Below are 22,766 nucleotides of genomic sequence, written 5' to 3' on the forward strand. Positions count from 1 at the left end.
CCTTATTATTGGCTATTATTTATTCCTAATGTAATAGTACCTTCAAGCAGTCAGCTCTTTGAAAGATGCTTTTTGTTTTGGGGGGAAAAGAGTCTGACTTTTTAGAATCCCTTGGGGAAAATTGGATGGACTTAAATAGGAAAACATTGATAAATTTATAGGTATTCACAATCTCTTATCATATAAAAAATAAAAGTAAGTACAGATAGCTCTTCAGTTTAAAGGGGGTTTTTTTGTATTTTGATATTGATTTTTTTTTTTTGTTAACTTTGGTCCAACAACCTGTTGCTCAAGTCTCTTGTAATCCCATCACTAAATTTTCAAACAATATACTTAACCTCTATTGCTGACTTTTTTTTTAGCTTCAATTCTGCAAAGGGATTGAATAAATGGGTTTTTTTGTTTGGTCTTATTGTGGTTAATGCTTGTATATGTTTTTCTGGAAATATTTAGTTTAACTAAGTGGCTTTCTTTCATGGAAAATAATGAAGGTCTTTATCCACTGATTGGTTGGAAGATTGGGAAAGAAGTTGTTTACTTAACTGAAGGCACTATTTCGGACATTGGCACTGCCATAAAGTGGGCTCAGGATATAGGTAAGTTCTTTATAGAGGGTAAAATATATAACCGCTTAAGAAACTTTTTTACAGGTTCATAGTTATGTTACTGGACTTGGTTTTATTATTCATAATTGAATAATTGAGTAATTCATAACTGAAGAAACCAGCCCACGTGCTTTGGGCAGCAAAAATGCAGTGTCTTAGGTTCTGTGCTGGATGTGTCTGCTGCAGGGAGTTGGAGTTTGGTTTGTACAATCATCTCCTCTTCAGTCTCTGCCTCAGACTCTCCTACCTATGGAGGCTTTTATCTTCCTGAAACATTTAACTCCTTGCTTTCTCTTGAGCACGACAAACTTCCTGATTCCACAAGCACTTGCTGCAATGCTTTTGAGAGGTCTCAAGCTACACATCTCAGAGTTAATAACAGGCTTGATTTATATGAAAATAACATGGAGAAGTTGGTGCTGTCAGTGTTGCTTCACATAGAGGTAATGTGCCTGTTGGCTGGTATTATTATGTAATGAAGGGCTTTGCATACCAGTTTAATGAAAGACTAAGAAAATAATAGCTCTGTAGTAGCTGACTACTGGTTGTTTATAGGACAACTGTTTTGAGTGTATTAATTAGAAATTTACTTGGCTTACTTAGAAACTTAGTACATTTTTACTAAGATGCAAGGAAAGATTGTCTGGGAAAGGTTTTCCTGAAGTGTAGCTCCCCACAAAATTTCCTATTTCTTGAAATTGTCAGCTTTTGGTTCATATGGTGCATTTATGTTCTCTGGTATGTGCCCTTGAGGGCTAAATGTGACTCAGGTTGGTCCTCAGGTCTTTGTCATCCAACATTTGACTAAGCCTGGAGAGCAACAGCCACGAGGCTTTTGAGGAAATGACTCAGTTCAGCACTGTAGACTCAGCTGTTAGTTAAAATATATACTTATCCATATCAAACTTATCCATACTTAAAATGGATTTTATTGGTGTATGCACAGTATGAAGGATTTCTAGCTAGTCAGTAGTAAAATGGTCATGACCTACAGTTGCTATCACAGAAAAAAAAAAAGGGAAGTTTTAGAGGGAGATTAAAAAAGGCATGCTGCTTTAAACACTGTAACAAGTAAGACCTTTATTTTCTGAAAATATTATTGCAGAGAAGCAGAATTCAGAGACTTCTATCAGCTTTAGAGAATGGTAAAACTTTTGCTCTAAGAAGGAATTGGGCCAAAACATGAGGTAAGCCTCAGTAAGGGTGGTGAGGCTCACCATGGATGAAGATGAGACATAATAGTGGTAAAGGTTTGGAATTAGGAATTTCTGCAGCAAGGCAGACTTAGTTTAATTTCTTTTAGTGTGATCATATCACTTCTAAGGATTTAGAAGTAGTAGTATGTGGAATTTCAACATGAAGTCAGCCTTAATTTTTTCTTTTTCTGTCCTTGTGTAGAGGTACTATTTTTATAATTCAGTAACAGCAAAGACAACAAGAAGGAAAAGATGTGATTTGGGTTTATTAGTTTGAGCACAGTACAATCCAAAGTTTTCAATCAGATTCATGAAGGTTACAAAGGTAAATTGAAACTCCTGATAAGTTACTAGGATGGGTTTTTCAAAGGTAAGTTTAGCTAGATTAACCTAATTTATCTTTAATAGGAGAATTCACTTTTTTGACAAGAAAAAGCAATAGATCTCATGTGCAGAAGACCTCTAGTCTTTTGTGAAAACATGTTATGTGGCCACATAAGGGCATTATTAGTTAAAATTATGAAGATTGGTGTTGGTACAAGAATGGTGGGTGAAGAACAAGCTAAAGAGGAGTGTCAGTAGAGTTATGAAAGAAAATTTCTGGCTGGACAGAGAATAAAAGTAGGTCTATCCAAGAGGTGATGTGATAAGTGATTACCTTATTTATGTGTCAGTCACTTGTAAAGATACTAAGAGTGGTGATAAAATATGGATATTAAGGACTTTCTCTGTAATTGCTTGGTAGTTGGGCTGACAATAAGAATATCTTTTTGGGGAGAAAAGCATCTCATGTGTTGTGAATTTAAGGTTTTAGCACTCTTAGGGTGCCACTGTTACCAATCTCAGTTCCCATTTCTGTCCATTTGGAAATATAATGACCTCTTACAGGATGTGAAGATTAAAAGGCTACAGCACAAGAGGTGTGAGAGGATCCTTTTGAGTTTAGCCTTCATCTGAATAGTTTGGGTTTTTTAATGTGACTGATGGACAAGAAATAGAGGAGAAGTGCTCATTTACCTTAGAACATGTAGTCTGAGAATATTACAAAAGGCAGTAGTCAAACTCTAGATTTCTGTCTCTTAGCAAGACAAAATGAAGAAATTGAAGTCAATGTAATAAAAGCACACAACTTATGCATCCTTACAGATCTTTTCACCAATGTAGATGAAACAGCAGAAATGGCACAGAGTATTGCTGATTCTCAAGGCGTTTGTTTCATTCCAGGTCTTCAGGTAAAATTATTAATTTACTAACCCAGTTAAAACTTCAACTTTTACATGTTTAAATGTAATAATTTACATCCTATCACAGTATTTATTCTGTACTACTCAGGTTCTTACTGTCTGTCGCTTATCACCATGTATGAAGACCATTGTCAGAATGCTTAAACACATCCTCCCCTTGAGAAAAACCCTACCAAATAGGAAAATTAGTGAAGGACAGATAAACTGAATGATTTGCCCCCAGGAACATAGGCAGTGCCTGCAGAGACAAAAACTGATCCCGTAGCTTTTCTGCCTCCTGCAGGGCCATCACTGAGACAATACTTCTGAGCACTGCATTTTATTCTGCCTTTTCTCAAGATGTACGTTGCAATTCATCAGAATATTTACAAACAATGAGCAAGATTGCAATTCCTGGTGTTATGAAAAATGAAGATAATGTTTAGACACTTCTCCTGGGAATGATCAAACTCAGTAGGATAAACATCTCTCTTAGAAGTCTCAGTGATTGATTGGTTTGAATTACCTCATGTCTGTATGTTTCTAAAAGTTTTTTGAGGTTTTTTTAAATCTTCACTTGTCTACCATACTCATTTTAATCATTCCCAGGACTAGTGGTTCTTTCTGAAGAAACTTAACATCTTTAACCTTCCCTTTGTGTAAGTCCTGAAGAACAAAGCAAAGAGGAATTTCATTTCTTCTCCAGGTAGCCCAGCTCCCTGCTCTCAAACAGCCACCCCAGTCTCTAGGGATATAGAATTTGATTGTGCTAAGGGGCCTCCATTTCGTATTTACTGGGAGTAACTGTGCTAGGAATAAGCAAGTGTTGAGCTACGCTAAATTCCAGTATTGGCAGACAGGAATCCTGAGGCAGACAAATGTTAGTCTCAGTATTTTCTGAAGTTTTATTTCTATTAGTGTTCAAGTTCTAGAGATATTGGCAAAATTTCTTGTTTGTTTGTATCTTTTTGTTTTGCTTTGTGGGTTTTTCTCTCCCTTGCTTTCTTGGCACTCTCTCTATAAGGAACCCCAGCCAGCTTCCCAGTTAATACTGATTCAGTCTTTCTCCTTAATTCTGGTATTCCCAGTCCAAATTTAGAAACTGTACTTGGATAACTGAATGGATTTCTCTTTAACTGTGACATCTAGCTGCCACTAATAGTCCCCCCCAGTGTGGGTTTCTTTGCTTTTTAAAACCCCTGCTTATTCCAGTGGACCGTGCTTAGCCTGCAGACTCAGTGACAGAATGTGTGTCCACTTAGAAACTGAGGGGATTACATGGTGTGAAAAAGGACACAACAGAGTGGAACACTTCTGGGCCTGTAATGTGTCAGTGTAGCTCCACATGGCTAGATGCTAACACGAATTGATTCTATTATAATATTTCTTAGTCCTCAGAATGACAGCCCTTAGAAAGGGTTCTTAGAAAACTCATGTGGCCATTTCCTACACAAAGTAAAATTTTCCTCTACTCATCCATAATTAGGCAATAAGAACAAGTGTCTTTCTTGCTGGATTCTACTGCTGTGGTGCAGTACACAGAGAGGAACATCATTGTGAAATTATATTTAAAATGGGGTGAATATTTGCATTAATAATTTTTTTCCTTTTACTCATTCTGCTAGAAGTGGGTTTCCAGGCTTCCATTTCTGTGGTTAATAGTAACAACAAAACTGTAGGACTCTTCAGTGGGGTGTATGCGTGGATGTGCATGCTCTTTTCCTCTTTTTTTTTAATGATCAATTCTTTCTAGATACCCTTATGTAGAATATGAGTCTACGCCTTTTAGATTATCTTGTACATGAAAAACGGTAAATTTAGAAGGCATGAATCCTTATTGTACTGCTGAGCTGGACAAGTGGCTCCATTCTTAGAGTGGTAAGGGTACTTTTCTGTGGAAACAAAAAGAATATTTTCTTTGATGCAGAAGTTTCTTCTATTTAGGAATTTCTCAAAATGCCAGCTTTCTTTTTGGCTGTGTCTGCCTATCTGTACACTGGTGTTTTGGGTTTTTTTAGCATATGATAGCATTTTCTTAACTATAAATATGTGTGTATGTATTTTATAAGCATGAAATTCAAACTCCTGGTAAGTGTTGTCATAATTGATACTTTGCACAATACAACTGAAAGGGATTGTTTCAGTTTAAAAGTTACTGTCTACAGTGAAAATAAGACTGAACATTGTCACAAAGCAGGTACACATCAGCCAAATAGTATTTTGTGATAAAGTTCATCAGAGGAGTGGAGGGGTGGAAACAGAGATTCATACATTAGTCCTCTAGTTCTCCTGTAAAAACAAGAACACTTAGAATTTTTTCTTGGACTGTGCTTATCAGTGTAACTGATAATAGGCTGTAGCATACATTAATAAAAAGTATTATCATCCATTTCAGTGTTACTTTTAAAAGTCAATTCATCTTTCTTTCAATAGTTCAGGAAGGGGTGTGTGAAATCTTGTTGGAGAACAGCACTATCAGTGTGCCCTGTCCTAGACACTTAAAATGTACTCTGTACGTATTTTGAAGATAAATCACATGGCTTAGTCTTATTTAGTATGTCAGATTTGAAATAAGACACTTAAAACTTTTGCTCTTGAAAGAAGCTATTTAAACTGTTCACTGAGGTAGCTAAAATAACACTATATTCCTCTTACGTATTGTTTTCAATTTTCTTCTCTCACTGCTGCCTGTAATTGTTGTAAGTTATTTTTTTCTTCTTACTCTTTGACTCCTTTCTTAAAAGCCTACAAACACAATTCACTGAACTCATGGTGACATCTTTTGTGCAGGTTTCTGTGGATGGCACATATTTATGTGCCTCTTTCATGGGGCTGAAGCCTTCCACTACCAGAAACCATCTTGTACGAGCTATACTGGAATCTATAGCTTTCAGGTACTGTTTGCTTAATTACCTGGCTTATTTCTTACATTTGCTTTTATTTAGATCAGCAGCATTAAATGGATACTTGGACTTCTGCAGATTGTAAAATATTAATAGTAGTGATCCGTTACTGTTATGCTGGAAAGGAGTTTCAGCTGCTTCCTTTTTTCTTAACACTTTACAATTACACTTGTGTATGTTTGCTAGTTCAGAGGTTTTTTTATTAAGTAACCATATAGATTGTTAAATTATATTGTTTTTGCATGTTCTAAAAATGTTTTCTCTTTGAAGTTTGTCCTTACTCTGGTGACAGTGTTTTGTCAGAAGCTGTAGCCCATTCCAGCTATGTTTAAAGTACCCCTGAAGCTCAAAGTTTTATATTATAGAATCATGGAATATGCTGAGTTGGAAGAGACCCATCAGGGCAGAGTCCAACTCCTGCCCCTACACAGGACTTCCCAAGAATCACACAAATAAATAGAAAAGAGTAGAGATCCTTTGTGTTTAGATTTTCTCCCATTAACTGAAATGTTTCAGAACAAGTCAAACTTGAAGCCTTCAGATATTACCCTTAAAAAATAGCTGGGTGAACTCCAGTTAACACTCTCTTGGCCTACTTTCCTCACTCTAAGTGAGGAATCAGTGATGGCATCTTGTCTGTAGAAACCTATCAGCAATTTTCAGTGGAAAGAGTGAACCTTCCATGGTGACTTGCTATAGAATGGGCCATGATTTAGCCATACTTGTGCCTTTGTAGTAATGACAAGGACCAAAGACCAGTTTCAGTGGGTTTGGTTTTTTTATTTGTGCATTTTAGAGACTCACTAGCTATTGCAGCAGTTCTGACAGAACTGAGGCTTTTTTTGCCTTGTATTTTATTTTCTGACTATGTAGATACTGGAAACACTTTATGGAATATATAATGCTTAATTCAACTGAATATTTTTTTTAAAGAAACAAAGTGCTTTATGATACCATTGTGAAGAAGGTGCACATTCCTCTTCAAACCATTCGGTAAGTTCTGTGTAACTTCTAAATTTGATATATGGGAATTTGACTTTAGGTCGATGTGAACTTTATTATGCATTTTATCTTACTGTAAAAATTCTGTTGTTGAGAAATGGATGATTCCCAAGTCAAATGTTAATGTAGCTTAAGCAGCAGTAGAGTCTCCCCACATCTATTGATGATTGGCAGTAGGGGAGTAACAAATTGCTCTAATTATTAAAACAATAATAAAAGAGAAGGCAAATGCATGTTTTCAAAAAGCACTAGAGTGCACATAGCAATGCCTACCCCAAAGGTCATTTTACCCTTTGTAATCATTCTTTCATACTGACACATTTTGTGCCGGGTCTCTCACAGACTATTTTTTGAAGACATCAGTTAAAACTATTTGTTCTATTTGTGAGGAAAAGAGGGAGAATATTTTTACAATTCAGTTGTTAAGACGTTGGTTCTGCTTTAATCTTTGAAGAAGCAGATCAAATTTAGTGAGGTAATGGTGAATATGCTTTCACAACGTTTGATGAAAATTTAACCGAATTATACATTGCTGGAACACTACAGTTCACAGTTCAGTAGGTGCTTCCTCTGAACACAGCAGCTGTCAGAGCCTCCAGCCCTCTGGGGCTCAGAAGGCTCTCCGACAAAATTCCTCCTTCGGGCAGCCAGGGGTCAGCATGGCACTGTGAACAAGAGAGAGGCAGCCTTCCTGCAGAGGCAGGAACAGACTGGCAGGCATGTGGACACAAATCACTCTTGAGTAGTGGAAGAAAAGGGAGAGTACAAGGTGGGAGGAGCCAGAAGTTTCTCTTTTCCATCACGTACTGGAGCAGAGTAGGCAAAGGTGAAGAAACAGCCAGGCTTGGGGTTTTAATGGAGACAAAAAGATTAAAAGTATCTGAATTTTTGATTCCTTAGGAAACTTTTTTACGTGGAAAATTGCATCCAAAATTTGAGAAGTCACATTAAGAGCGCGAACTGAAAAATGGGAAGTGTGGAAGTAGAGCCTAGGGAACATTAGAATTCTGATCCCACTTATGTTGTAATGTAAACTTTAAATTGTATGATCACGTTATTTTTTATTCATTGATAGAAAATTGCTGCTTCATATAGTGACTAATAGTTAACTAGCATCAGTAGCAATTCAACTTGTGGGTTAAGCATTAGAAGATAATGAGATAAACTCAGTGGAGTTTTCAGTAGGGTTGTAAACTGCTCTCCCATCCTTTTGTCTGCACATCTTCAGTATCTGTCAGTTACTTTTGATTTTTTGTTTTTGCTTTTATCCCATAAATACTTTCATTCCCTTTTTAGCTGTTGTCCTGTATCCCTTGTTCTTTCCCAGTCTCTGGCTCTTACAAACTCCTACCAAGTTGTTGTTTTCATTAGTCCTCTACTTTCCTATTACTTCTCTTTGCTTGTCTCAACACCATCAAGGAAAACACAGAGAAAGAACCCTCACTTTAGCCCACCTGTCCGATGGTGTAACACCCTGCAGGAGCCTTTATAAGGATGATCCTGGTGGTCCCTGGAGCCCTGGAATGTTCATGTGTTCTGTGAAATAGCACATCCCTGGTCAAGTGGCACATAGGAACTTGGAGCTAGCAGATGTACAGATTGAATCTTCAAAGTATCCAGCAGCAAAATTTAGCTAAATGTAAAACTGAGTATTTGGAAATTTTTAATAGTATGGAAGACTTCACCTGGCATATTTGAATTGAAGATCTTTAAGCAATTAATAAGTTTTATTACCCAACACTTTCTATAGCAATAAACAGTAGAGGTCTTTTCTACACCACATTTGATAGAGCAACAGCTCCATGCTTGGCTGGTATTGGAGTCCAAGAGCATAATGAACCAATCTCTGACATTTCAAAGATTGCTTTTTGTCACAGTTACTTTTGTTTGCAAGTGCGATTACTTTGTACTCCCAGATGATTAAAGATTACCATTGATAAGTTCTAGTTTTGTCCATTAAATTGGTCCCCAACATGATGCAATTAGGAAAATAGATAGATGGAAGCCTCATTCTGAACTTCCTCATAAAGAGAAGCAACAGTGAAGGCATTTTAGCTCACTAGTACAAAGATTTGGTAATAAGGAACGGGGTACTCTTCCAGATCTGAGAGCACCTGAAAGGTTTTGTTTAGTGTAATGGTTTTGACTATTGTTATGTTGTGGTGGTAACTATGTAAAAGTTCTGTTATAAACTCTAACATTTCAACCAGGATGATTTATGGTTTTAAAAGACAGAGCTTTCAGAGCTTTTGATAGTGTCCTGTGTCCCTGTCTGTCTACCATTCCTCCCCCAGTTTAAACATTTTTTTTTCATGGCACTTTCTTCTGGCCACTAAACTTACCCACAAAGTGGAAACACATTTGTGTATGGGTACAGGAAGATGTATGCATAGGTGTGGAACACAAGACTTGTTTTCTGAAATGCCAGCAATAAGCATTTGAATTTAACACATTTTTCTAACTACTTTTTCCCTTCTCCCTATAGAGCTGATGGAGGTGTCAGTAATAATAGTTTCGTTATGCAGATGACTTCAGATTTAATTAATAAGAAAATAGAAAAACCTGCAAATGCAGATATGTCTAGTCTTGGTGCAGCTTTTCTAGCAGGCCTTGCTTCAGGTACGTAGAAATTAAAAAGGTTGATGTTTTTCCCTTTATAATGCATTTTTGTAAATATGAAGAGAAAAAAAAATCAGACAAAAAAAGGGCATAACTTCAAATAATTGTAAGAACTCCCCAAAGGATTACTTTAGCCTTTTTTGTGGGAATCCAAGGTAAACAGGGTTTGCTTCTCTGTACAGTACAGTTAGAAGGATGTACTGGAGAAGAAAGAGGTCAACCCTGTCTTTGCTGCCTCCTCTTTCTTGACTCTGTGTCCATTCCCATATTTGTGCTGCCTGAGCAGCACTGGATGGGGGTGGATCATGTGGCAAGGGAGCCACTGCGCTCATCTGCAGCCATGCCATTCCTGCTGAAGTTGTGTCCCATCATCTGTGAGCTGAGCCTCTGTTCTTTAAGGTTTTCATGGAAATGGAAGTAAAAAATAAATTATTAACAGAAAAAACAGCTCTACTCACACAGAGTTGTTCTATATCATTCACCAGACTTAAAACTACAAACTGTCAATGGTTTTGCTGAATATGCACCTACAAAATATATTTTCATTAAATTGCTCTGATATGTAAATAACACAAATGGAAGATAAAAACTGTGTACTTGAGTAAGACTTATTCACCAAATAAAAGTGTCAGAAAGTTGGGGTCCTTGACAGGCAAGAATGATTTAATAACATAAATTAATTTGAATCTGTAACACCAGCTGTTTTCTGCCATTTCTGCAATTTTTTAAGACAGTAGGAAAGCAGTTAAATCTTGGGGTTCGTGGCCCTTCTTCATTGAGAAGGGCCTGCAGCCGAAAGCATTTTGTGGATGAAACCTAAGGGAACTTCAGTGCACCAGAGCTGTTCCTTGGAAACCATCCCAGTTAAGCAGATGCACTGTCAGAATTCCAAACAAGTGGATCCTATTGGAAAGGATTTTCACAATGTTAAAAATATGCTTCCCTCTGAGAAAGTTGTTGGTTGAGTAAAGAAAAGTTGTCATGATTTCTTACTGTGTTTCTGCTTTGGATCTCTTGGAAATAGATTAAAACAACTCAAAAATAACATATTTACAGTTGAGCTGGAGAATGAATTTTCTGTTTATAGGATTTTGGACTGACAAAGAACAACTAAAGAAGCTAAGGAGAATAGAAGCAGTGTTTGAGCCCCAGAAGGACTCAGAGGAATACAGACCTGCTATGGATACCTGGCTACAAGCAATGAAACACTCCCTGCACTGGTAGAAATTGGCATTTTAATTATAGAAGAATTAAGATGTTTTAACTGGTATTTATAACATCTTGACATTAACGGGACAGTGAAAACCACAACTGGAATTCGTGATGGTATCTATAAGAGTTCTGTGGTACTTGGTTACCCCCCTGCTGCTGGGTTACTTACACACTGTAATGACCCTTCCCATCAGCCCTGTGACAGCTGTGCTCCAGCTGCAGCATTGCTGTCCCTTCCATGACCTCCTCCGGGTGGCCCAGCTGCTGGAATCCTACCATGTACTGCACAGGGGGTGTTCTTCCCATGATGGGTTTTCTCCTGAGGAGCTCACCTCCCTTTGGATCTCTAAAATCTTTGGAATGCTAATCATCAAGGAAGGGTAAAAGGCACATACACTCCCCTAGGCATTGCTGAGGAACTTAAAATGATTGTTGGGGGTGGATTGTGATGAACTCAATTGTGTAGAAAGATGTTTTATTGATAGTAGCCTGTTACCAACTTCTGGCTGATGTTCTAAGAAAACATTTGGCCCAGCTCTGTGATGACACTTCTGTGCACTAAATTAAGATGAAATACAAAAGCAAATAGGCTTTCAGCACTCCATTTAAAAGAAAAATCCAGGATTTTTGTAGCTATTGTTCCTATCTAGCTTGTAGCTCACTTTTTAAAAAATTTTATAAAGACGAAAAGCGATCTTATCTAGCATGGCCAACCCATATACATTAAAAATACTTCCAGGTATGCTATCTAACTTGTAGATATTTGTACCATTAATATTTTCAAGGCCATTCTTAAATCCTATTATTATTAGCTAAAAGGGAGTCAAAAGTCTATTTTTGAAGCTATAAATTACTTTTGTATTTTTTAAACAAATAAATTCTAATTAAAGAAATGTGTAGTTAATTATTATGTATTTGCTTATCACTGCTCTTAAATTATTGTAATTTTCTCAGGAGTATGTGTAAATCAGCTTCAAAAATTTTAAATGATTAAACATTTTCATTTCAGAATAATATTGAGTTCAAGCTGTGGGTGATTGTATTCCACAGACACCAGAGACAAGAAATTGTCTTGACTTGTCAGTTGTCATTGAAGAGGGCTGAAGGACTATCATTCACTTTTTCTTGTGCTGAAACGTGGAAGGTCAAATTGTACCCTATTTCCTCAGTTTGTTTCAATCATATACTGTGAGTTGGAGCATCTACTCTAGCTGTGTTCTTCAAACTAGATCTCATTTGCTTGTCACCCCTAGCTTAAAATGCCTTTTTTTTTTATTCTTCTATTACTTTCTGCCTTTCAACCCATGCTACATCTTGGCAAATTTTTTTCCCTCTGGGTGTCCTTCCAAGTTGCAGAGACCATTCTCTCCTAAACCTTCTTTAATGGGAATCCTTAAATGAAGTCCAGAAACAGGTCTGTTTGCTGATTTCAAGTAATGTGACAGGCTATACAGGCTATATATATCTTTTTTATAAATGGTGCTAAGACTTTAATATAAATAGTCCTCCTACTCCTGCTGTGAAGTAAGAACCTGCAATTACAGGATATATGAAACAGTTGCTTTGCTTTAACTCCTGTGTTCAGCTTGGGAGTTTTCTCAGTCCTCACAATGTCACTGCTAAGGAAAATCCTTGTTAGCAAGAAGGTTCTCCAAGGCCAAACAGAAAGGCTTTCAGTGTGGCATTTTGGGCTGGAGTTTGTGCCTCAGTTGCTGGTATTTTAGACTTTGCTCTCACTGTGAAAGAGTTTAGTCATCAATATCTGCCCTGGGATAATGTCCATCTATTGCCCTTTTGACGAAAGCTCCTTAACTTATGTCCCCTTGTTAATCTTGTGGTTTTGCTGGGGTTGCTGAGGCAGTGTTCCTTGATGGACCTTCAGTGGGAGCTGAGCCTGATCCTGTTCAAATCACTTTGCTGAAGGTAACTCAGCAGCCATGGGCCTTAGACTGCACCTTTGCACGGGGGTGGTTTTCCTCCTGGCGATAGCACAGCTAAAGAGATAGAAGATATCCAAATACTCAAGACATTATATAGTCCTCTTGCTCTAGAGATTGTCCTAGAGGAACTATTCAGGATAACCATTTTACCACTGTCACTGTTTTATTTTGTGAAGCAGGAAATTTCACCCGTTTTCCTTTCATGAGCCTCAAATCTACAGGAGAGAAACTTCACTGCAAATGAAGGATGCAAAAAAGCCTCAGTACATTCACCAGCTGACCCATTCAAATGGAATGCAGAGTTTTGAGTTCTGTTGTGAAGAGGTTCAAACTAGTGAGTAAGTCTCTGAAACAAACAGGGAGGTGTCTTTAAGTCTCCCAAGATGGAGGAACCTTTGGAGGTTAGAGAATCTGCTGCAGCTCGTGATGCACAGTTGCCCCAAGACTAACCAGACTAATAGCCATCTTGAAGAAATTTGAATACTGATCAAAGTCTCTTTTGCTTACCTGTTACAAGAAAAATTGATCTTCCCAGGAATTTTTTAATGTGCTGATATCTAAAAGTGGTACCTGTTAATTGATAATGAATTTGAAATGATTTTACAGGTGCTGTGCTGTCTTAACAGAAGGGCATGAAGACCACTGTAGAACCTCACTCATATTAACTTTTATTTAAAATAAGACAACCTTTACTGCTGCTCTTTTTACTTGTATTTAGTTTTTTTATTTCAGGGCAGTTTTCATCAGTTTGGAAAGTATATGCAATTTTACATTTTCTATTAGCTGAGTTTGATAATAAATGTAACAATACAAAAATGATAAATATTAGTTGGTTTGTAGTTTTATCATTTTAAGAGCTACACTGTGTTGAGACTGTGAATGTTTCACGTAGGATTGGGTAGTGATGCACCTCATCAGCTTATGAAGAATGGGCAATTCAGTTGAGATGTGTTAATAATCTCTGTGCATCCTGCCTTCACAGATACACACAGTGCTGATGGTAGGTAATGCCATCTCAGTTTGGCAGTTTTATCATTCATAACAACATGTAGTCCTGTTATCTGTGTGGGGACTACATGGCATGAAAAATACCTCTAATGTTGGAGGGATCTAACTACTATTGGATTAAGTGTTGCATATCAAGAGAACAGTCTTCAGATAGTTGAACATATTGAGCAGACATGAATTTCCTTACATAACTAAGAAAAAAATCAGCAGCTATGTTTAAAATCTCCCTGTAATGAAATTGGCCAAGATTTTTGAGTACTGATTTCTTTTAAGCAGTGTTTTCTGCTTTCCTGTAACAGTTGATTTTATGTAGAATTAAATTCAGTTTCTCTCACCTGTTTTTGACAAGAGCATTGAGACTTGCTTTCCAGATAGAAGACAGTAGAAAAGGAAAACACTTGAGTTGCTGTTTCAGCCTGGTAACTTCCACTGGTATAATCTCTATAGTAAGATCCCTCAACTAGTCCACTGTTTCCAAGATCAGGGCACAGCACAAGAGACTCTCACCATGTGGAAAAGGGTAAGAACCACTCCTTGCCAGTCAGTGGGGCATAGCATAGAGAGGGGGTTGTTACTGCTCCGAGCCAAAAAGTACAAAGTTTTGATCCCCCTTGAGACAAACTGGTGTGGCAGTCCTGTGGGCTGAGTCGGGGAATATGGCAGTGCTCTGCCCCAGAAGTTGGGCAGCATGTTAGTTTAAGGCTTTTTAGGGAGTCAGTGGAAGTTCAGCAGGAGAAAAGGAGCGGGGGTGGAAGGGGAGCCTGTTGTGGGTTAGTGTTTGTACAGGTTATCACAGCACGGGTTGTGGGCTGGCAAGAAAGTGGTGAAACTAGCAAGTGTTGGAAAGGGAAATAGGGGGGATCAAGGAGGGATCTGAACAGCTGGGGGAGCAAGGTGGTGTTCTAAGGCTGGGAGACCACTGACAGGTTCTGGAGGGAGATGTGAGAGCTCCCCACAGTGCAGGCTGGACTGTAAGTAGCTGCTAAACCCATGCCTTAGCATATCTAAAAAAACCCAATTCTAAGCTGTTTTTAAGTGCAGCCCTCACTCTGGGATAAAGTTTGGGATTTGTGAAAGTTCTGAAGGACTGATTTAGAATGTTACCTCTGTAGTGTCCTTACCCTCATGTGAACTGATAACTGTCTCACCGGCTTCAAACTCAAGGGAGTGTGTATATATATATATATAGTTATTCTGCAGTTTGCTGTAGAAAGCAAATGCAAACTACAGGAGTGACTTTTCTTTTTCTCCTTTGTGGTTAAAATGGCTATTTTTCATACATTCATAATCAGTTCTAGCATCTGACTTCAACTCCTTGGTGTTTCTTGCAGAAGGGTCATGACCAATGAACCAGAAAGAGATATATGAAGCCCTTTATCGAGGTTGGGTTTGAGTTCAAGTATTTGTTTAGCTCAGGTAACTTATTGAATAGTGCAATAAACCAGCCACCCTGGTTTGCTTCCTTTTCCAAGGCAGTGCATGCCTTCTGCACTTGTGTCAGGGCAGGCATCACAGTAGCAATTGTGGTTGTACCTGCTGGAGGGGGTCTGCAAGAGAATACACAACAGTTTGCATTTTTTTAGTGCTTTCATGAATGTATCTTGCATAACACTACAAATATTGGTAAAAGGTCTTGTTACATCTGATGGAAGTATTATATAGAGGATGGAAAGCAAGTGAAAGCACAAAGTCAGCAAATTCCTGGGCAAATGCTAGTTTTTCAGTTGTGAACTGCCGCACTGAGGTAAACATACAGGTCTAGCTTGCTAATGTTTTCCTTAGACTGACATTTAAGAACTCTGTTTTATGGGTTGAACACCTGTTTTATGACGTTCCTTCTCTTCTTAGTGAAGGGGACAGGATCAAATGTGTCTTCCTAGAGCATTTAATGTTGTCTGTAAAGCAAGAAAAAACACAAGTTTACCATGTTTAATCTAGTATGTGTACGATCTAGAGGTACCTAATGCACCTAAATATTATTTCTGTGTCCCCATAAACCTTGTTTTGCTCAGCTTGTTCCACAAATGTGAAGGATGGGTGGCAGCGAGCCTTGGCCCTGTGCCCAGCTGCCCCGGAGAAAGCCTGTCCTAACAAATGTTCCAGCGTCGCTTCCAACGGAATTAGTGCCCCTTTTATTTTTTTACTCCTGCGAGTGCTTTCTATTTATGTTGTCTCTGTAAAGGTACTTAATCCCGCTTTGTTGAAATCAGTTTTTATAAAGGTAAGGTCTCCAGGCTGTGCCAGGGTGCAGAGCTGGGCCCGGCTGTCCCCGCCTGTCCGGGGCCGCCTCGGGCGGGGCCGAGGTGCGAGGGCGCGGTCGCTGCTGCCCGGCCCCGCCGCTTCCTGCGGGGCCCGGGCGCCTTTGTTCGCAGGAGGGAGCTCACGGGGCTGGGGCAGAGCCCGCCCCGGGAAGGACGTTCCTGCTGCCCGAGGCGCCGGACCCGCGGCGGGGCTGAACTTTGCATCCCGGGACGCGGCCCCGTCACCGCCTCGAAAATAAGCGGCAGGGCCGGCGGCCGCAGACAGCACGGCGCCGCCAGCTGTGTATGGAGACAAGTCTCTCCCTGTATTTATTTATTTATTCACGTCGCACCGGCCGGCAGTACCAGCAGGTGCGGCCGCGGGGGGCTGTGGCGGGGCTCGAACCTGTGTCCCCCCGATCCTGACAGAGCCCGGCGCGCGCCGCGAGGGGCAGGCGGTGGCGGCCCCGGTTCTGGGTCGGCCAAGCCCTTCCGCCCCGCCCCCCCCGGCCGCGGCGCCGCGGATTGGCGGGCGCTGTGTGTACACACACGGGCTCCGGCCAATGGCGCGGGGGGGGCGCCTGACGTCACTCGGCGCGGCGGCCAATGGGCGCTGCGGGCCGGCAGACGCCGCCAAGCTTGTGCGGGGGAGCAGGACCGGGCAGCGCCGCGCGCGGGGCGGGCGCGGGGGGGGCGGCGGGGCCGCGCCGGGCCGGGGGCGCTGCGGGCGCTGCTGCCGCCGAGCTCCGGGGCCACCGGGGCGTCCCGGCTCCGCGGCCTCCTCGCCAACGCCGGGGGCGCGGCGCCGGCCCGGCCGAGAGGCGTCGTCGGCGCGGCGCGGCTGGATCGCTCCCCGCCGCCGCGGCTGCCAAGGGACCGTCGCCGTCTCGTCGCCTCAGCGCAGCTGTCTGGGCCCGGCCCGCGCCGCCGCCCGCCATCCCCTCCTTCCCTGGCCGGGCCTGCGGGTGAGTGGGGAGCGGGGGGCGGGTGTGGGGGCCCGGGAGGGTGGGGGGCAGCGCGTTTGTTCAGCGATCAGCGCCCGGCGCCCCCCGGAGCCGCGGGCAGTGCGGTCCCGCCGCCCCCGCCCGGTGCCGCCGCTCGCCGGGCGGGCGCCCCGTGAGGGCGGGAGTCGGTGCCCGACACCTGCGGGCGGGCCCGGGCGGCGGTGACAGCCGGGGCACGTCCTCCATCGTGGGAGCGGCGGCCGGGCCGCGCCGGGGCCGTGCGGGCTGAGCGGGGCCAGCGGGGCCCGGGACCCGCAGCGAGCGGCCCGGCCCCCGGCCCTGCCCCGGGGTGCTGGGAGTTGGGGCCGGGGCGGGTCTGACCCACGGCTCTGACCCGGAGAGGGTCAGCCCGGCACAACAAAACTTCCCCGGCTGCCTCTTCCTGGGAGTTACAGGCCTGCCCCGGCGCCCGGCTGGAAAGGGCTCCACGGCAGAGGTGAACCCGGAGTAAACACCGCCTGTTGGAGCTGGGAATACAAACAATGGGAGGAAAATACGGAATAAGCAAACTTCCTTGAAATGTGGGAGAAAACCGCAGACGAGAGCGTACTCCCTCCCTGAGTCAAGGGGGGATGCCGAGCTCTGTGTCACAGCCCTTGCTGTTCGCTGGGGAAAGGACTTTGGGTTTCATTTTCTCTCTAAATTCTTGATTTGACAGAGAAAATGAGTGATTTACATTGATATGATTTATCATGCTGTGTAAAATTTTTTTTAAAATTACTACTCGATCAGTTTTTGTAATTTTGAAATTAGTTAAATTATTTTTATGACTCTTCATTAATACTTTTAACAGTTGACTTTTTTTTTCAACTGCTGTCACTGATGTAACTTAATCGTGCTGACAGAAAACAGCAAAACGTTGGAGGTTGTGTGATGCTGTAAAAAATTGCAGCTTGATACAATCTTTGATCAAAAAATAATTTTATGCTAGTAAAAATGGGTGCTGTTAAAAGAGAAATGAATATTTTTTTCTCAATTTCTTTACCCTTCCCAAATTAACTTCAGTTAATTGATTATATTATATCCTGCCAAACACAAGTAATGTATGATCTGTATACATGGGACAAAAGCTCATGAGATGACCAATCTTACAGGACAAACCCAGAACTGTGTTTCACAGCCCATGCTTGTGCCAATGCTATGTGTACTCAAAGATGTTTTGTATGCATTGAAGTGCTGAATTTCAGGAACTTCTGTTTAAAATAACATGTAGAGTGCTAACTACAACACTTTGAAAAAACTTGGAAGAGTAAGGAGAAGTTTGAGTTCTAGGAAAGAGAAGACTTGGCAGGAGAGATGGTCATAAGAGGGGACAAAAATTTTCCTCCTTTGAAATGTTTCTTGTTGTGAAGTGACTCTAGTACCTTTAGAAGAGGAAAAAGTAACAGGTCAAATGATTTAGTTTTATACTAGGGGAAAAAATGAAAATTATTAAATACTAACAAGAATGTCTCATGAGTGAATTTAGGAGTGATCTTATTTCACTGTCAAATTATTGGGCTTTCTGTTAACCACTTCCTTTGGACAAAAATCACTAATGCAGCACAACGAAAAGAAACCATTTGACTTGTACTACATTGATGTAATTAATTTTATAGAGAACACACCAGTGACAGGAATGCTCTTCATTGCTGCAGGGAGTTCTGACTGCCAGCCTCCCCGCACAGAGTGATAAGGTGCAGTTTGCAGTACAGGATCTTGCCAGCAACTCTCCAGGGTAAAGGGGATAGACCAAATAATTCAGCTGGGCAAAGGCACAGAGCAGTTTGCAGGGGTGTCAGTAGTACAGGACAATGTTTTGTCTGCTCTTGTCTGTAGACACTGCTGAAGGGGCCTCTGGAGCATCTGGACGTACTTCCTGAAGGGTTGTGAGCCCCCTTCCAGGGAATATCTTTCAGTGGCTTTGGCTAAACTTGTTACAGGTGTAGCAAAAAAATAGGAACCAAAAGTCCGACATCATGTCCCTGTCTAGGGTTTATTATGTTATTTGATTTAAATGTGAAGGCCTTGTCACTGTGCCTTTGAAAGCTGAGTGTGAATCTCAAAAGCAGAAGAACAGTGACTTGCCATGGACAGGAAGGGCAGCTGCTGCAGCCCAAACTGTGGTAGTATTTAAACTTCTGCATCCTAATGTGAAGCAGAATGAGTTCTAGTTATAGCCAGCCTAACTCAGTTCTTAGAATTGCATTTCTTCTGATGTACTACCTTAAAATAGTGTTCTTAGGGTTGTCTTTATTAAGTGACAATTTCTTAAATGGTTTGCTTTTTCTGTATATTTTTGGGTGTAATGGTTAAGGCTTTCTCCTCTACCTTTCCAATTACATTCACAGGACAGGACTCCTAATGAGGCAGCAGTGAACCTTAGAATATTGAAAATAAACAGCCTAGTCTGGTGCAAGGAAATATACTTGTGGATTTTTTTGTGTGCAAAGCCAAGAAGTCACTGGAATCACACAGGTTTATCCCAAAACTTCAGGTATTAGGTGAAAAACAATCTCAGTGTCCCAGTGTGGTAATAGTACACATACTGTGTCAGAGCTGAAATCATAAATGCCTATTGAATGATCTGAGAAACTTGGTATCTGCAAGGAAGTACTGTAAAAGATGCAGGTGTGGTAGGGAGTGACAGTTTTATAACAGCTTCCTGGATTGATTGTGTTTGGTAACATCCAGTAGTAGAATGAAATGAATTCTTTTTTTCCCCTGTTATTTGATTTGGAGACTACAGCTCTTTTGCAAGAAGCTGAGACAGTAATAAGTGATCTTATTTTCAGAGTTTCATTAAAGGAACTTCTTTGCTCCTTGGTCTGATTTCCTGTGTGCAGTGATAGTTTCCAGTAAAGGTCTTTACAGACTGTTCAACTTTACTTTTATACCTTTTAATATTTATAGCATAACAATCAATCTAAGCAAATCAAACTGCAGGCCTACGATAGTTCACCTTGCAAGACTACTATATATGTTAATATGTGCTAATGTTTATACTAATATGTTTGCATTAGTAGAATTACAACAAAAGCACAGCCTTTTAGAATATCCTACTTCTAGTGAAATACAGAACAGTAATTAAATGAAAAGGGATGGTGTTTGGAAGTAATTCTAGATCCAGCTATTCCCTTAGTAATGCTGAAGAAACTCTTTGCCTTTCAGAACAGAGTTTGCAAAATCTGCAGCCTACTGAAGCCACTTTTGAAAATATTTGTCTTTACTGAAACCTGTAGAAACTTTTAGATTTTTGCACCACTAACTTGGTGATAAAATAATGCTTTATCCAGCTCACATCTAGTATTGACTGTCACAGTGGAGTCTGGAACTAAGCTGGGAAAAGACGAGTGGGTTTGTTAGTGTGCTTGGTTGAGAACTGCAGCAGTTCAGGTGTTGGCAGTTTCATTCTTTCTGACTTGATAATGTTTAAAAGAGAAGTAGAAGGCGACTTGATACTGTTACCTTCCCAAATCACTTAAGCCTGAATTCTAGAGGGGGCTCCTTCAGAGGAATCTCTGAAGGCACCATCCAGAATTGTTGTGGCACTGTGATCTTCCTGTGTTATAGATTAGGAAATCAGGGGAATTTTCCTTCCCCCTGCCCCACTCCAAGGGAGAAGAAACGGAGTGAGTGGGGGGAGGGAGGTTATTAGCATTACCAAAGATGTAGCCGGGTTGGGTTAACGACCGATCTTGGAGAAAGATAAGGAAGAGGCACGGAGGCGGGGCTGGTGGAGACTCTGGCTGGGAGGGGAGAGGCAGTGTGGGTGTGTGGCTGGCTCTCTGGGGTGCAGACAGGCATTTTCGTTGGGGAGGGGGACCGGAGGTCTAGCTTGTTTTGGCTGTTAATCCTGGGGGGGCTCGCCCTCCCATCCTGCTGGCTTCAACCTGTCTGACTGTCCCGCCCGCCGGAGCCGCTGTGTTTCATCGGAGAGTTTTTTGCTTGCCCGCGGGAGAGGAGGAGGAGTTTTTGGAGACACTACCACCTGAGACTGCAGTGAGTCTTCGCCACTTGAGACAGCGGTGAGTTCCCGTGGGAGTGTGCTGCCTGCCTTCCTTGTCGCCCCCACGGAGGCGAGGACCCCCCTCATCTCCTTCTCGGCTTCCCCTCGTGGTCCGGGACCTCTCTCTCCGGTCCCCTCTTCCCGCGGGTGACTGACGGAGCCCACAGCGCCCCCTGCCGACCGTGACCAGGTACTGCAGGTCCTACAGCTCCATCAGTCCTACAGCGCCCCCTGCCGACCGTGACCAGGTACTGCAGGCCCTACAGCTCCATCAGTCCTACAGCGCCCCCTGCCGACCGTGACCAGGTACTGCAGGTCCTACAGCTCCATCAGTCCTACAGCGCCCCCTGCCGACCGTGACCAGGTACTGCAGGTCCTACAGCTCCATCAGTCCTACAGCGCCCCCTGCCGACCGTGACCAGGTACTGCAGGCCCTGCAGCTCCAGCGGCCCAACAGCGCCCCCTGCAGACCGCAATTAGGACTGTGTTAAAGGACAGAGGAGTATTCTTTTAGACTTGTTGTTGTGGTTGTTGTTGCTGGTGTTGTTTTGTTTGGTGTTACTGGTTTTTTTTCTTTTTTTTTTTTTTTTTCTTTTTTTTTTTTTTTTTTTTTGCCAACATTCATATATTTCTTAATAAAGGGTTGTTATTTCTTCTGTTTTTCCACATTTTCCTCGAGTAAAGCCCCTTAATTTGACATTACAATTGCAGAGAGAGAGGAGTTTGGTCTACCTCACAACTCACCCTCTTTAGCAAACAGTCTAGTCTCTCCAGACTGAGACATTTTTTGGCGCCCAACGTGGGGCCCGAAAGAGGAAAGGTGGAAAAAGAATAACTACCCTTTGTGTGATTGACACGCGTTTTTGAATTTGTAGGCACCATGATGTTAGGGGTTGTTGCTCTCCTCTGGCATATGACCATGCCAAGATACCTGTCCCACCTGTCAACGTGTTTCAGTTCGCATACTAGTACTTACATTGCAATAAGTACTTTTGAGTTTGTGCATTGGGTATATGACACGGCAAATTCAGCACCTGTGATTTTCATCCGGAACATATCCTCAAGGATACACTACTGCTCTAGCCTAAGCTGCTTCCTCTGGGGTTTTAAGGATAATAGTACCCATTCTTATGGAGACACACAGGGGAATGCACGCGCCCAACCTTTTATTCAGTTCCCTTTTGGATACGATACAATGGCCTCTGGGAAGTTTAAATCATTTTTAGATGTCCGAGACATTTCAATTGTTGGGCTTTTCATCCTAAATTGTGCCACTATAGCATACCTGATATACCAAGCCAAGGCCAAGAATTACCGAGAAGGCGTTCAGGAGCCTGACCCAGGGGTGGAAAACCTCGAGTGGCGTGGGTTATGGGAGGACATGGGTAAATTCCTAGAAAGTTGCTCAGCTCCCATGACATGGAAACTTACCCTTGAACAACTCCTGAACCCTATAAAAATAATGAAAGCTGTGAGGGAGAGGGGTCGTGATGGATCCATGGAGAAGCAGGTGACAGCTGCATGCGGGGTCTTGGCCATTGCCTACAGGAAGTTGCTTGGTATGGTGCAGCATTCCCAGGGGAAAGGAAAAGACGAGGACAAGATGCCTAATATCAAGGTGACTCAGGATAAGGAAAAAACTAAGGGGCAGACTAAACCAACGGAGGTTGCCACTATCCACAGGAAGAAATGTAAAGCCAAATCAGTTCGCCTAGTTGACGATGATGGAGAGGCAGGGTCCTCACAAGCAGCTGCTCCAGAGACAGAAATCATCACTGAGTCTTTATCGTATAATAACCTCCGGAATCTACGGGCAGATGTTGCTC

At 41.9% G+C, this 22,766-nt stretch overlaps 2 protein-coding genes across 8 annotated transcripts in view; both read left to right on the forward strand.

The window, feature by feature from the left end:
* Nucleotides 1-13,517, forward strand: part of GK5 (glycerol kinase 5) — a 29,796-nt gene extending 16,279 nt beyond the window's left edge. For 3 of the 4 annotated variants that reach the window (XM_051782051.1, XM_051782050.1, XM_051782049.1), the window contains 6 exons: nt 492-596; nt 2,948-3,033; nt 5,815-5,918; nt 6,861-6,920; nt 9,415-9,548; nt 10,636-13,517. In XM_051782051.1, the coding sequence (XP_051638011.1) occupies nt 492-596; nt 2,948-3,033; nt 5,815-5,918; nt 6,861-6,920; nt 9,415-9,548; nt 10,636-10,772 (626 nt within the window). In that variant the 3' untranslated portion in view covers nt 10,773-13,517. Of the gene's footprint in view, nt 1-491; nt 597-2,947; nt 3,034-5,814; nt 5,919-6,800; nt 6,921-9,414; nt 9,549-10,635 lie in introns of those variants that run through there. The other variant, XM_051782052.1, reaches the window with a different exon arrangement.
* Nucleotides 13,518-16,654: 3,137 nt separating this feature from the next.
* Nucleotides 16,655-22,766, forward strand: part of TFDP2 (transcription factor Dp-2) — a 57,071-nt gene continuing 50,959 nt past the window's right edge. For all 4 annotated transcript variants that reach the window (XM_051781222.1, XM_051781223.1, XM_051781224.1 and 1 more), the window contains exon 1: nt 16,655-16,913. The gene's annotated coding sequence lies outside the window, so the exon portion shown is untranslated. The remainder of the gene's footprint in view (nt 16,914-22,766) is intronic.

This window comes from Manacus candei, unplaced genomic scaffold (assembly GCF_025592945.1).
Source record: "Manacus candei isolate 608988 ecotype Guabito, Panama unplaced genomic scaffold, ASM2559294v1 h1tg000015l, whole genome shotgun sequence".
In the NCBI taxonomy this organism is placed as follows: domain Eukaryota; kingdom Metazoa; phylum Chordata; class Aves; order Passeriformes; family Pipridae; genus Manacus; species Manacus candei.